Here is a 14,813-nt window from a genome sequence, read left to right as displayed (position 1 = left end):
ACTATAACCATGGCGTTGCCTCTTAAAGAGTTAGAAGGGGGATGGGGTGCGGAGTGGGGGGTTGGAGGTTTTATTTTATACACTTGGGAACTGTATACATTTCTATAAGTACATATTGCTCTAGAAAATTGAGCAAATATATTTGTAAATAATCTAAGATGTCCAGAACATTTACCATTGTTGCTTTTTCAGATTCCAGTAAACCACAGTTCTGACACAAAGAGAAATAAAACCTCCCTATGAGCATAAGGAACGAAACAGGAAAACTGTCCTTCATAAGAGTTCTAGGCAGATCGACAGAAGGACTTCTCAGAAAAGTAATATTCTACTGAATAGGGATGACAGGCACGGGAGAAATGCTGCCCTATTCTACCAGCTCCATTAAGGATGAGGTTTTATGATGACACAGAAGCAGATGGGGATAGAGAAAGGGTCGTCAGAACTGCCTGCTAGGACTTACAAAGGCATTTATAAAAATTACTAGATAATGGTTCAAACGCATCCAGGGAAACAAACATGCACACAAATGGCAGCCAAGGCAGCTGTTACAGCAAGGCACGACTTGACGTGACGTGAAAGGAGAGATGTTAGCCCATCTGGAATAGAGAAACATGGTTATTGTTCTCTCCAGCAAAAAAAGAATCCGTGCAGAGGGATCTCAGGGACATAACTTGGCTGCAGTGGAGCAGCCACAAGGAAGGGAGGAGCTCAAAACTAATTAAAGGACAACAAGGTTATTTGCCTATTCACACCACCAAGTTTCTGTTATAAAATGTAATTAAGATGTCATGGAAATTCATTGGAGAGAAAGGCAAACAGTATTCCTAGTGTAAACACTGGCACTTTAAAGATTTTCTGATTTAATCCTCATAACAACCCTACCAAGTATTTTATGCTCATTCTTAGAGATGAGGAATCTTGGGCTCAGAGAGGTAAAGCAAGTTGTCCAGGGTCACAGAGCCAAGGTTCAAACCCCTGTCTGGCTATAGTCTTTCCAGAGTCCATGGGGAGGACTATAGGAATGACAGTAAAGAATAGGAATGATAGTAAAGGGTAAAGAAATCAGCCCAGAAAATCCACATCACTTCCACACAGCTAATGGGTATATTTACATACAGGATCTCAGTTCTCCGTGTGAACTCAAATAGCTAAAATAAGCTTCCTGTGGTGATGTATAATAATTAATACACCAAAGTATGAGGTAGGTGCCAGGTTCAGAATAGAGGCTTTAAATTTTTCAATTAAATTCACAAAACCCTAAAAGTATAACTGATTTAAACAGAACTTTAAGGGGCACCTGGGTGGCTCAGTCGGTTGAGCATCTGGCTTTGGCTCAGGTCATGGGCTCACCGTTCGTGAGTTTGAGCCCCGCGTCGGGCTCTGTGCTGACAGCTCGGAGCCTGGAGCCTGCTTCGGATTCTGTGTCCCCCTCTCTCTCCGCCCCACCCCTGCTTGTGCTCTGTCTTTCTCTGTTTCAGAAATGAATAAACATAAAAAAAATTTTTTAACAGAACTTTAAGTCCATGTTATTTTAAAAATTTTAAACCTAAACTATATCACCTTGATGTTCATTTAAAATGTAACTTTGGGGCACCTGCATGGCTCAGTCGGTTAAGTGTCCAACTCTTGATTCGGCTCAGGTGATGATCATATGGTTTGTAAGATCAGGCTCTGCACTGACCACATGGAGCCTGCTTGGGATTCCTCTCTCTCTCTCTCTCAAAATGAATAAGTTAAAAAACAAAATGTATATATTAAAAAATGTAACTGTCCCTTATCCCCCAAGAGCTTTGTATGTTTTCACTATTTGCTGTATCCCAAGACCCCAAATATAGTCTGTCACAGAGCAGGTCTCAAAATATTTATAACATGATTCAAATAAGCTGGTCATATATGTTCTGGTTAAGCTGTAACCTTATATATGCAGATTAAATTCTGTAATCGTTTTTTTTTTTCTTTTTTTTTTAAATAGATCAGGGGCACCTGGGTGCCTCAGTTGGTTAAGCATCCAACTTCGGCTCAGGTCATGATCTCGCTGTCCCTGAGTTCAAGCCCCGCATCAGGCTCTGTGCTGACAGCTCAGAGCCTGGAGCCTGCTTCAGATTCTTTGTCCCCCTCTCTTTCTGCCCCTCCCCCACTCAGACTCTGTCTCTCTCCATCTCTCAAAAATGAATAAACATTTAAAAAAAATTTTTTTAAGTAGATCAAATAACCCACATCTGCAATTGCTCAAAGGATGAAAAATATAAAATAACATTTACTCAATATTGACAAGTGTATCAAACATTGGGTTAAGGCAATTTACATACATTCCCTTATTTAATGTCACAAAAATTCTGCACGGTAAGTATCACTTGCCCGTCGTTACAGTTCAAGAGATTGAGGCTCAGATTCTATATTTAGTACATGGTTGGTCACACAAGTCATTAGTAGCGAGGATTTTCACTTAACTGTCTGAATCCAAAGTCCATGCTAGCTAGCTCCAGGACACAACACTTCCCTTCTAGAGAAAAAGGCACTTAAAGAGCAGGCAGTTACTATTACAACATGTCCTTGTCAAAGAATAGATTTAAAAGAAAAAGAGAATTATTGGATTTTTGCATTCAACTTCCGCTGGCTCAAAACCAGAATCCAGAATGCTACCAAAACTGAGGCTATTTACAATAGAGAGTATGCTTACATAACCCGGGAAACAGTTCTGACAATTATTGACCACAAAAACCAAAATTTTAATTTGTACTAGCTATAGAACTTGAATGTGAGCCCCTGGAATTTGTTGTCTTTTAAAGGACTATTGAAGGTGTTAGTGTGGCTTCATGAAGCTATTACATATACCATGTTGTTCAAACAACAGTGGTAGTGAATTGTGATTTTTATGGAAGGACAAGTTCAACTGGCGAAGGGAAAATTCTGGTGGACTAGGCATTATAATGACATGTCTGTTGAAAGGAGAGCATTTGATGGAAAAGGATATAAACCGTTCTTAAATACCATGCTGTTTTTTAAAAATGGAACATAAATTGCAAGGACTATCATTGAAACAGGAAAGGGAGGTAAGATTAAACTATATAATTTTTCATTTTACACTGCACCTTCCAGAAGGAATGAGATACAGCAATTCATACAGCGGGATCACATCCATAGAGGAGCAAAGCAACTCAGCTAGTCAAATGGCACCCAAATAGCTTCTTCTCTGTGGGCAGCAGCAAGATAGGATTTGGAAGGTACAGGCACCAAATGTTCCCCCTGCCAGGTAGGATATATTTCAGTGTGTTTTATTTTAAGTCCTATTTGCAATAGCACCCTCCTGGTTCTGAGCAACTCCGCTGTCATTTGAGAGTTATGAGTCAGACAAATGGGAGCGTTAAGAAGTGGAGAATTATAAAACACATCGGCAAGTGTGCTTTGGAACAAGACAGACTACTATATGAACTCTGGCTCTCCCTCTTACTTACTGTGCCCGCCTCAATTTCTTCACTCAGTATCTGGGACTACCAATAATAGAATAAATACTAGTGGGGTGTATTTTAGCAAACGATTAGCAAAGAAGACAGTATAGGATTGTACACTGGCTATGAGCACAGGCCCTGGATGGCTTTGCCACTTGTTACCCGTGTGGCCTTGGGCTAGCCCTACATGAAACTCTCCCCGAGCCTCAGTTTCCTCATCTGTAATTTGGGAATGATAATAGGATCTACTTCAGAGGGTTGCTGTTAAGATTAAATAAAATAATCCATAGTAAATGTCTCATTTTTAGTGAACATAAAGTGCATAGTATGATGCCTAGCATATAACAGATATTTAATAAACAGTAATTGATATTATACCTTATAAACAGGACAACATAATAAGTATACACATGCTGCAGAAAGGCTGGATAAATTTCAGAAAATAACACATGATTTGGAGTCTCTGAAACAAAGGACTCACACTGTAATAGATCTTGGGACAGGGGCGTATGCAAGGTGTTATCAACAAAGGTCCTTCCATCAAATCTCTGAGCGCCCTCGCGCACGTCAGCTAGCTGGTGTCCATGGCACCACTGTGCACGTATACACAACCTGCAGCTCCAGGGAGCGCAGCTATTCTCCTTGGTGTCTTTTCCCTAGGGTTTCTTTAATGATGGTGTCAAAACTACAAAAGAATACACAAGAGGATGGGGAGAGAGCCTCACACAATTGAAAGAGGACCATACAATTCCATAAATATTTATTGAGCACTACTGTGAGCCAGGAAAAATCCCTCTCTTTCATGTGGGCAACTTCAATAGCGACTCCATAAACCTGATTTTGCTATTCTAAGATAAACTTTCGCCTTATCTATAAGTTAACAGGACCAATATTTGTGAATTTTCCTTTGAGAGGCAAATTCAACATTGTGGACATGGTTGGATTAGACCCGACCAGAGTAGATACAACTGAAAACAGAATCACCAGAGAGTTGGCGTGGTTCACCTGGGGCTGAGAGAGTGGGCGAGAGGAGCTGAGTTTATATATGGCAAGATTCTGTGATCACATTCAGGCAGGAGCTCAAGCTTCCTGGCCTGGCCTCCGACGTCCTCCATGATCTGGCTTCTTCATCTCTCCCACTTTTCCCACGTGCTCCCTAAGCATCGTGCACACAAAATCCCACCCTGCACACAAAATCTGATCCATCCTCCCTGCCTTGTGCCTATTCTGTATGGAATGGCTGTTACCCATTCAACTCCCAGACTGGACCCGCCATTGTGTGCATGTCTTTCTCTCAAGCCAGAAGCTGCTGGAGGGCAAGGAGGGAATCCCACTCACATCCGTATGTGTAACTCCAACCCAGGGACTGCAGATAGAGATCCAGTAGGAAACAGTGAGAAGAGCCCAGAATGAAGGCTGGTTTCAAACGGAATCTGTTTCAAATGCTAGCTTACTAGCCACTAGCAAATGCCACTTACTAGCCATATGACCTTGGATAAGCTAACCTCTGTATACTTCAATTTCCTCTTCTGTAAGATGGAGACAATGAGGTACTTAATTGGGTTGTTGGGAAAATCAAATCACTGTAGACACATAAAGCACTTGGAAGAGTGCTTGGCACAGGGTTAAGAGTTATGTAAGGCTTCATTATAGCTGTTGACGTTCGCTATCCTGGTTGTTAAATGTGTGTATGATTAAAAAAAAAAAAAATGAAGGGGGAAGGGAGACTGTGTCCTGTAGCCAAGCAAACGTTGAATTCACATGCTGGCTCAGTGCTGCCCTGCTAAATGGACTGTCCGGTGCCGCCCCTCACTGTGCACTCTCAAAGGAAACACTGAGCTTTCACCCTGGCTGGTGTTCATGACCTCATTTCTTACCTGGGCTCCCCGTCCACCCCAGCCAGTCGGGCACTCTCAAATCCTGCAGCAACAGCACTGCACGAAATACAAAGGACACCAAGCCTTGTGTCCCAGCCCTGGTCCTCAGACACCAATGCTGAGCATTACAGATGATCTTGTCCAACATCACTCCTGAAACATATGGGGAAACTGAGGCCTGGAGAGGTTGTGTCTGTCTACGCTTTGTTAGTGACTGCTTTTCATGCAGTCAACTTTATGGTAGGTACTAACAATACTAAAATCATAATTAAGGCTGGGAGGGACTTAAAGTTTACCTACTCCAGTACTTTTCAAACTCCACATTCTAGAGTGTCAAGACGAAATGTGAGCTCTGTGGCAAGTATTTCATTCATTCATCCGGTAAATATTTATGGAATACCTATGATGTACCACAAGTCAAACACCACTCCTGTCCTCAGCACCTCACAAACTCATAGGGAAGAGTGACATTAATAATCACACATCTAATAGGAAAGTCCTGTTGTGACTGAGTTTGTTTTAAAATATACCAGAAGGGGTATCTCCACTTATATGCCAATATACTTTCTGGGCGAGAGGAAGAAGGCGAGGTTGGGGCGGTGGGGGGAGTTACAGGTAATGCCTGGCAACTGCCCACTCCACTGGGTTTACCAGCACCAGGGTCTCATGTAGACTAACATTACATGATGTCACCAGAGAGCCTGGGAACCACTGAACTAGCCCAACCCACCCCCATTGAAAGACAGGCAAACTAAGGGGCTTAAAGGGTTTAACTCACTGGTCAAATGAGCATAGTCGATAAATGGAAGAACCCTAAAATCTTGTAGTGGCTCACACAGCCTTCCAAAAAACAAGTCCACATCCCACAGCATGGCCTGTGGTCTGACGCCCGCTCCTTTCTCCAGCCTCACCTCACCAGCATCCTGCCGCCCACTCACCTCCAGCCATACTGAACTACATGCAAAGCCCCAAATGTGCCTCTGCTGTGCCCATACTATGCCCTCTACCAGAGATTCGAACTCAATGGCCCTAAATAACTCCTACTCCCTTTCAGCACTCAGAACTCAGCTCACATCTCTCTCCTCCAGGAAGCCCTTCGTGAGATGGCCCTCTTCTTCTCCCACAGCACTTACACCTTTACATAGGGACAGGGAGACACTCATCACACAGCGTATCCATCCATTCAACAAGTATTTATTGAACACCTTCTGTGTGCCAAGCACCTGAGGATATGGCAATAAATAAAACAAAGCCCCTGCCCTCATGGGGCTTACACTCTAATGAGGGAATAGGTAACAGAGTGTCAGGTAGAGTTTTGTGCTATTTGATAAAAGAAAGAAGAGCAACGGTTGGTGGAGGGACGGATCGTGGGGGAAGGCTTCTCTGAGGAGGAAGCATTTGCTCCGAGATGGAAAGTGACAATAAGACATGCAAATACCTGGGAAAAGAGCATTTCAGGAAGCAGCAGCAAAGACCTTCTAATCACTGCAATGATTTCTTTGTGTTTTTTCCCTACTGAACTGTAAGGTCCTTGAGGGCAAGGGTTACATCTTAAGCATCTTTGATTTTCAGAGTCAGCACCCACAGCAAACACCCGTGGACCGAGTACCTGAACCTGGCATGCGTGCCTGCTGGTTTCTGAGTCCATCTGGTTCCATCTCACAAGATCTAGCCAGCTTCATGTCTCTCCCTCCCACAGCGCTAAGCCGAGCACAGCTCTCCTTGCCTGATTCTCAGCCTTGCCTGATTCTGTGGCCTGGTTTCTGTCCCTGGATTCTCTCTTTATTAGGACCATGGCACTGACAAGTTCTCCGATTTTATCTTGTTCTGGCCCAGACCTGGGACCCTGTCCAGAGCTGGGAGCCTCCCTCCAGGTTTCCTAGGCATGGAAGTCCTCCTCTGAATCCCAAGCCCCAAGCCTGGGGACCCTGACACCTGGAGTCAGACTTCCCCAATGGCTAACCCCTCCCTACCTGGACGTCTGCCCTGCCTGATTCTCGTCTTCCCTCCAAACCACACGTCTCCTTCCTGTTGGGACATCAACCCTCTGACCTCATCAATCCTTTCTGCGGCCATCTCTCCATATGTTCCAGCTTCATAAAACCATTCCTGAATGTCTGCCATAGCCAAAGCACAGAGCTAAGCACCTGAGTCTTTCACGTCACCTGCTGCAGATTCCTGTTACGCCAGCAGACCATCTGGATCTAAGTCTCTAGACTTGACTGCCCTAATCACAATCCCAATTTTCCCGAAACCCTGTTTAAAAAGCCTTAGAAGCTGAAAATAAAGTCAAATGGCTTTATCCACTCAGCCAACTGCGACAGACACTCCTGGGTGTCTTTGGTGCTTCATTCCAGCCCCCACTAGGTCTAAAACGGGCTCAGGGAGGAATAACCCATTCCTTCATCCACCTTTTCAGCCACCGCTCATTGACACATGCTATAGCCACATGCCAAGCCCTAGAATATAAAATACGGTTCCTGCACTGATGATAATGGTGGTGGTGGTGATGGTGATGGTGACGGTGATGGAGGAAGAGAGAGGAGACGATGCTAAGATTAGTTACCATTTATTGCACACTTATGCTATGCTACAATAAGCAATGAGTCTTCTAATACTAACAAAACTATGAGACACTTATTAGCTTCGCTTTACAGAGAAGGAAATAGGCTTAAGAGGTGAAGCGACTTGCTCAAAGTCACACAGCTAAGTGGCAGGGTGTGGTGAGAACCTAAGTCTGTCTGCCTCCAAGGTACAAACTGTTCACCGCTATACGGTTAAGTGCTGAGCAAACAGAACTTAAATGAAGAAGTGAAAGAAAGAGTCCCGGGCCCCGAGGACTCAAAGCTGGTGGAGGAGACAGACACATAAATAGGCTAAGATCTACAATGCAGGGGAGTGCTGATAGGTAGAAACCAGAGCTGTAGGGGAGCCAGGGGAAGAAGCTGTGGCTAACTTGACCTGGAGCGGGCTGAAAGCCTTCTGGAGGAAGCGACTTTGGGGCTAGGCTTTGAAGGATGAGCACTTGGAGCCTGGCGCTCGGCAAGAGCTCAGCCCTCAGCCCTGGCCTGGGCCGCGCAGGGTGCTCCGAGGTCGAAATGTCCACCCTCCCGCCGTGCCCACGCGGCCGGGCCAGGCCTCACCTCCTTCCACTTGAGCTGGCGGATGCTGATCTTCAAGGCGTCCAGGGAGGTCCTGGCCTTGGAGCTGTCCACAGTGACGGGCCGCTGGGAGTGGTACTCGTCCGCCGCGCGGCCTGAGCTCCGTCGGTCGCCCCGGCCCTTGCTCCGGGGCTTCCCGTGCGGGCAGAGGCCCCGCGCCCGCGCCGCCTGCGGCTTGGCCAGGGGCAGCGTGGGCGGCGGCCGCGGGACGACGCGGGCGTCCCCCTCCTCGGCCGCGCGGGGCTGCGCCGGGGCCGGGTCCTTGGGCTGCTCCTCTGGCGTCTTGCGTTCCGGCTCCCCGGCCGCGCCCGAGTCCACGCGGACCTGCTCCGCCGCCGCCAGCGCTTTGGTCACGGCCACCGCCTCCGCCTCCCACCGGGCCGCCAGCTCCCTCTCGGAGCTGCCCCGCTGCATGGCGCTCAGGGCCGGTGCCAGCGCCAGTGCCACCGCCGCCGCCGCCGCTCCGCCGCCCCGGCCCGCGACCAAACTGCCGCCGCTGCCGCCGCTGCCACGCGCTCCCCGCCCGAGCCCGTTGCCATGATCGCTCAGGCTTGGGTTGACAAGGGCAGTCGCCGCCTCGGGACGGGGCCCGGGAAGGGACAATCGCCGCTCGAGCTCCCGCGACCTCATAGGCGGCGGCGCCCACGTGATCGGGCCTGTCACAGAAACCGCGGCGGCCATCTTGGAAGAGGGCGGAAAGCCGCCTGAGCCCGGCAGGAGGGAGGGCGCTGGCTTTCCGACGGAGCACAACTTGGAGAAGCAGAAGGTGAGAAGGGGTGTGCTAAGAGGTTGGGCACTTGTGGGACTCCTGAGCCTGGGAGCTGCGGAAGACAGACGAGAATCTCAAACTAGGGGCCCACTTGCCCCTCCCCCGACCCCGTACACAGTCGCTGGGATAACTCCCAGTCGGAAGGGGCAGGCAGAACCTCACCTGCTGGAGGGAACTGCACCATCGGGAATCATCTCTATCTGATGATGGACGGGACGAGTCCAGGCCCTGGGGGATTAGCTGTCCGCTTAAAGAAACACCTGGGTGGCCCTGGGAGAGCCCCAGACTGAGAAGGGAGACACCTTTCCCTGTTCTCGGAGAGCGCCCTATGGGATGGAGAAGTCCTACTCATTCCCAGTCAACTGGAGGGCAATAACACTGCTTTTCTTATTATGTCACTTTTCTTTTTATTGTGGTAAAATAAACGTAACATAAAATTTACCGTTTTTACCTTTTTAGGTGTGCAGTTCAATGGCATTGAGTGCGTTCACATTGTTGCGTGAGAACTATCACCAACAACCATTGCTGGAACTTTTTCATCTCAGACTGAAACTCTGTACTCATTTAAACCGTAACTCCCCGTTCTCCCTCCCCCCAGCTCCTGGCAACCAGCATTCTGCTTTTTTCTCTATGGATTTGACTGCTCTAGGGACCTCATTACGTATGAGTGGAATCATACAATATTTGTCCCTGTGTGTCTTGCTTATTTCACTCAGCGTAATGCCTTCACGGTTCACCCGTGTTGTCGCATATCTCAGAATGTCATTTCTTTTTAGGACGGAATAATGTTTTTGCTGCCTGTATCTTCCACATTGTCTTTACCCATTCATCTGTAAATGGACATTTGGATTGCTTCCACCTGTCGGCTATTGAGAATAATGCTGCTACGAGCACGGGTGCACAAATCCCTTTTCAAGTCCCTGCTTTCATTTCTTTTGGGTTGCAACATATCTTTAAAGCCAATGCAAGGAGAGGATTCTCCCTTCTCACCTTAGGGAGTCACATTTATTGTTTTTTGTTTGTTTGTTTTGTTTTTTAGGGAATGCAGTTGGGAAGGTGGAACAGCATCCCAGAATCCCAGACTAAAGACCGTATCATAACTACTCACAGGTGGCCGCTCTTCCTTATTCATCTGCCCAGTCTCTTGGTTGGTTGGTTGGTTGGTTGGTTGGTTGGTTGGTTTGGCCCAGAGATTCCCCACATAAATAAACTGCCTTGAAATACACCAGCAATAAATTCAAGAGATCAAAACGTCATTTTAGCAGCAGAGGGCGCTCTCATCTCTCTCTCTGGAGGCGATCATAGCTTTATTTCAGTGTTGTAGTTACGTGACTGCCTGTGCCTGAGTTATCTGGGGTGCTTATTTAGAATGCAGGCTCATGAACCCCAACCCCAGAGACTTTGATGCAGAACATTTGGGTGGGACTGGAAGTACGTATGTTAAGTTAGCTCCTCTGCTGATTCTAAGGCAGCCAGGGGCAAGCACCATTGATCTGGTCTATGTCAAGTTTTCTGGAGATCCTTGGAGCTGTCCGTGGTGCCAAGGAGAATGCCTCAACACTCCCCAATCTCTCTCCACCAACCTACTCCCTCTACCAAATCCTGTCTCTCCTCCTGGCATCCCTGGTCTCATCCAGGGGTACCGCCTTTATTCAGTCATTCATGCATGAAAGTTGGAGAGACTTAACTTATTCCTCTCCCCGGCCTCCTAAAACCATTCCATCTCCAAGTCTTATACGTTTTACACTGAAATGTCTCTCTCATCTTTTCTCTTTTATCTATCCTTATTGTCATTGTCCCAATTCAGGCCTTTAGCGTGGACCATTGCACCGGCCTCCTCATGGGTCACCCTTCATCAGACCCCACTCAGATGTCTCCATCTTGGATAAGCTTTCTTCAGTGCCCACAAGCAAGAAATAGTTACTCTCTCCACTCTTCTACTGACATACATGATAACCCTCTACCCTGGTCTGTCTGTCACACTGTAGAGAAATCTTAGCCTCCTCCGTTAGTCTGGGAAGGAACATGTCTGGTCTGATTCATCTCTGTATGCCATTTGCAGGGGCTAGAACAAAGAGGTCCTCAGAAAGTAGTGTGAATGAATATTTTTTTATTTTATTTACTTTTGAGATGGGGGGGTGTGGAAGAGAGAGGGAGGGAGAGAGAATCCCAGGCAGGCTCCATGAGATCATAACCTGAGCCGAAATCAAGAGTCAGATGCTTAACTGAGTGAGCCACCCAGGCGCCCTGGAATGCATAATTTAATAGTTGTTTTCCACTTCATTTGCCAAATCTGGAAAGGCCATTCCGTGCAGAGATATTCGTGTGCATTTGGCTTTGAATCTCAAAGATCTTCTGCCTAAGGGACTTTGGGCATGCCCTCCCTTCTGCCTAGAACACTCTCTAGAACTCTGCCTATCTCTCCTTCAAGATTTAGTGTAAATGATACATCTACAGAGATACCTCTGATTTCTCTGTCTAAATCAGATCTCTTCAGATGAAAGAACAATACAGGAGAGAAAAACAAGAAGAATCACAAGGCAGTATACAATTGAGTGCCAAATAAGGCAAGGAGTGAAAAAATTGTTTAGGAGTTCAAGGAATGGAGAAGTTACTGTGAATTAGGAGGCTAGATAAGACTTCCTATAAGAGATGGAATATAAACTTTGAGTCTTCAAGATGGTGTAAGAATGAGATAGATAGAAAGTAGGTGGGGTGGGGAGCCTGGGTGGCTCAGTCAGTTAAGCATCCAACTCTTGATTTCAGCTCAGGTTGTGATCTCACTGTTGTGGGCTCGAGCCCCACACTTAGTCAGTTAGGCATCCAACTCGATTTTGGCTCACGTTGTGATCTCATGGTTCATGAGTTTGAGCCTCATGTCAGGTTCTGCACTGCGCGGAGCCTGCTTGGATTCTGTCTCTCTCCCTCTCTCTCTGCTCCTCCCCCGCTCACGTGAGCATGTACTCTCTCTCTCTTTCAAAATAAATAAACTGTTTTTAACAAATTAAAAAAAAAAAGAAAAGAAAGTAGGTAGGGTGGTCATTCCAGAGGCTGCGGGCAGGACTAAAATGTGCAGTCATGCAGGTGGCCCAGGAGGCCTCAAAGTTGGAGGAATCCAACTTGTACTCTGCCCACCAAGCTCCAGCCATTGAGGCTTTGTCCACTAGAAGGGAACACCTTCTCCAATTGGTTCAAGGGCTCCCAGGGCTAGTGGAGGTCCCGTACTGAGGGGACAGTGAGGAAAAGGCACTGTACAAGTAGACTTAAGAAGGGGATAATCATGTCTCTTTGGGGGGCAGGGAGCAGACCACACTGGTTGAAACACAAGCCTTAGAGGAAGGGAGAACAGACAATGAGGCCCATTTGAGCTCATTGTCAGGCCTTTGACCACCTTGGTAAACTTTGACTCCTCCAGAAACTGTGTTAGTGGAAAGTCCAACCCCAAATGGGACTCCTCAAAGAGAAGCTTCAGTTACAGCTGCTGAGGAGCAAACAGCAGGTTAGAATTAGAGACTAGGATGACTTCTAGAAAATATAAAAATGTGTTAAAAAATAGATCCCCTCCCACCCCCCCATAGTTCTCTCCTTTTCCTTCACAGCACTCACCACGCTTACCGTGGGGATCTTGCTTGTTTGTTTATTTGACGTGGTCTGTCTTGCTGGTCAGAGTCCAAGTGCCTGAAGTGTAAGGTGCTCACTGTTCTTGTTGACCACTATCTCCCAATGCCTAGTTCAGTGCCTGGCAGAACTATTTCTTGAATGAATGAATGAATGAATGAATGAACGAACGAACGAACGAATAAGTGAGTGAATGAATGAATGAAAAAGTAAACCCAGATATTCGATAATAAGGAAATCGTTAAGCAAACCATGGCAAGTGCTGTCAATGACAGCTTTAGCCGCTTAGGAAAATGTTGATGATGTAACACTAAGCAAACTGGTGCAAGCATTGCAATTAGAATGCTGAAAAACCCTTCTGCGTACACAGGGCCTGGAAGAATACAGAGACAAATGAGGACAGCTGTGGTGCGGGAGGCACGAGATCTTGGTTGGAATTTGCCTCTCCATTTGGACCAACTATATCAGCCTCGGGGTCTTCATATCCTTAGACCCAGAAGTCCATCCCACTTCCAGAGGTTTCCACTGTGAATCAGAAAGGCAGACTAAGCTTTCCATGGTGATATGTTACCAGGAAAAACCCTCTCTGCCCCCGGCACTGTGCTGCGTATTTTATATATGCCTTGCCATCTACATACAGCAGCCCTGGGATAGGTCCCATCAGAAATCCCATTTTACAGATCAAGAAAGAAATTGTTACGCAGAGAAGGCACTTGCCCACGTCACGCAGCTAGTAAGGGGTTCTAGCTCAGCATGGTCTGACACTGGCACCCGGCTCCCAACACCCACGCTAACTCCCACACCAGGACTTTGTGCACAAAAATACTCAACATATGGAAAGGAAGGAAAAAAAAAATAGAGAAACCAAAAACCAAACCCTTAACTATAGAGAACAAGCAGATGGTTACCAGAGGGGTAGTGGGTGGGGGGTGGAGGAAAGAGGTGAAAGGGATTAAAAAGTACAATGATGATGCGCAGAGTCATGTAGAGAATTATTGAATCACTATATTATACACCTGGAACTAATATAATGCTGTATGTTCATGATACTGGAATTAAAATTTTTAAAAAATTAATAAAAGCTAAAAAAAATACTCAACAAGTGTTTACACGTAACTGAACCCATATGTATGTCTATGTATTTGTATATAAATATATATACACGCTAATCCTCAGCCATGTGAAAATTGTATGCAGAGAAAAACACGAAGCAAGTATGCCAATATAGTAATAGTGTTTATCCTGGGTGGCGGAATTAGGAGGACTTCGTTTCTTCTTTATTTTTTTCTATATTTTCCAAATTTTCTGCAATGAACATGCATTGTTCTGATAACTGGAAAACATATAATTTTTAAATAAAATAAACATTCTTTGATTGTTCTATCACTTTTGCAACAAGTCCATTTCTGGGGAGACGGGAAGGAACAGTTCAAGGGAGAGGGATGTAGGCCTTGTCCTCCAGCTGTTAGTTTCTGTCCTGTTAGTATCAAAGACCACCGCCAGGGGGCACCTGAGGCCTGGTTTTTGCAGAGGCTGAAGCGGGATGAGGCCCACAGCAGGGAGCTTCTGAGTAAAACTGAAGAGTTCCTGCCTGACTCTATTTGCAGACACACTTTTGCACCACTTGGCTTTTGCAAGTGTTGCTGTCTCTGCCTGGTGCACCCCCTCCACACCCACTGACCCCTTGTATGGTCAGCGAGCTGTTTGTCCTTAAGCCTCAGATCCCAAATCTCCTCTCCTTTTAGAAACGCGGTGATAGGGCACCCAGGAGCACCAGGGTTCACTGGAACAGGGAGTGATCAATCTCAATGAATGAGCAGGGGCACCTGGGTGGCTCAGTTGACTGAGCGTCTGACATCAGCTCAGGTCATGATCTCACGGTTCTGAGTTCAAACCCTGCATTGGGCTCTGGGCTGACAGCTCAGAGCCAGGAGCCTGC

The 14,813-nt window shown here is 46.5% G+C and overlaps 1 protein-coding gene and 1 long non-coding RNA gene across 8 annotated transcripts in view; one reads left to right on the top strand and one right to left on the bottom strand.

Annotated features, from left to right (window-relative positions):
- Window positions 1–9,168, bottom strand: part of TTLL11 (tubulin tyrosine ligase like 11) — a 238,861-nt gene extending 229,693 nt beyond the window's left edge. For all 6 annotated transcript variants that reach the window (XR_009251423.1, XM_058694269.1, XM_058694270.1 and 3 more), the window contains exon 1: window positions 8,470–9,168. Coding sequence is in view for 5 of the 6 variants with exons in the window: in XM_058694269.1 (XP_058550252.1) it covers window positions 8,470–9,168 (699 nt within the window). In the remaining variant the exon portion in view is untranslated. The remainder of the gene's footprint in view (window positions 1–8,469) is intronic.
- Window positions 9,162–14,260, top strand: LOC131491396 (uncharacterized). Of its 2 annotated transcripts, none has more exons than XR_009251425.1 (4): window positions 9,162–9,253; window positions 9,716–9,827; window positions 10,296–10,366; window positions 13,245–14,260. It is a non-coding gene; the product is annotated as an uncharacterized LOC131491396 (long non-coding RNA). The 2 variants fall into 2 exon arrangements; XR_009251424.1 differs by having other exon boundaries at window positions 10,296–12,755.
- The last annotated feature ends 553 nt before the right edge of the window (window positions 14,261–14,813 follow it).

Source organism: Neofelis nebulosa, chromosome 12 (assembly GCF_028018385.1).
Source record: "Neofelis nebulosa isolate mNeoNeb1 chromosome 12, mNeoNeb1.pri, whole genome shotgun sequence".
NCBI classification, from domain to species: domain Eukaryota; kingdom Metazoa; phylum Chordata; class Mammalia; order Carnivora; family Felidae; genus Neofelis; species Neofelis nebulosa.
The sequence above is the reverse complement of the archived record's forward strand: the minus strand, read 5'-3'. Positions and strand labels throughout refer to the sequence as shown.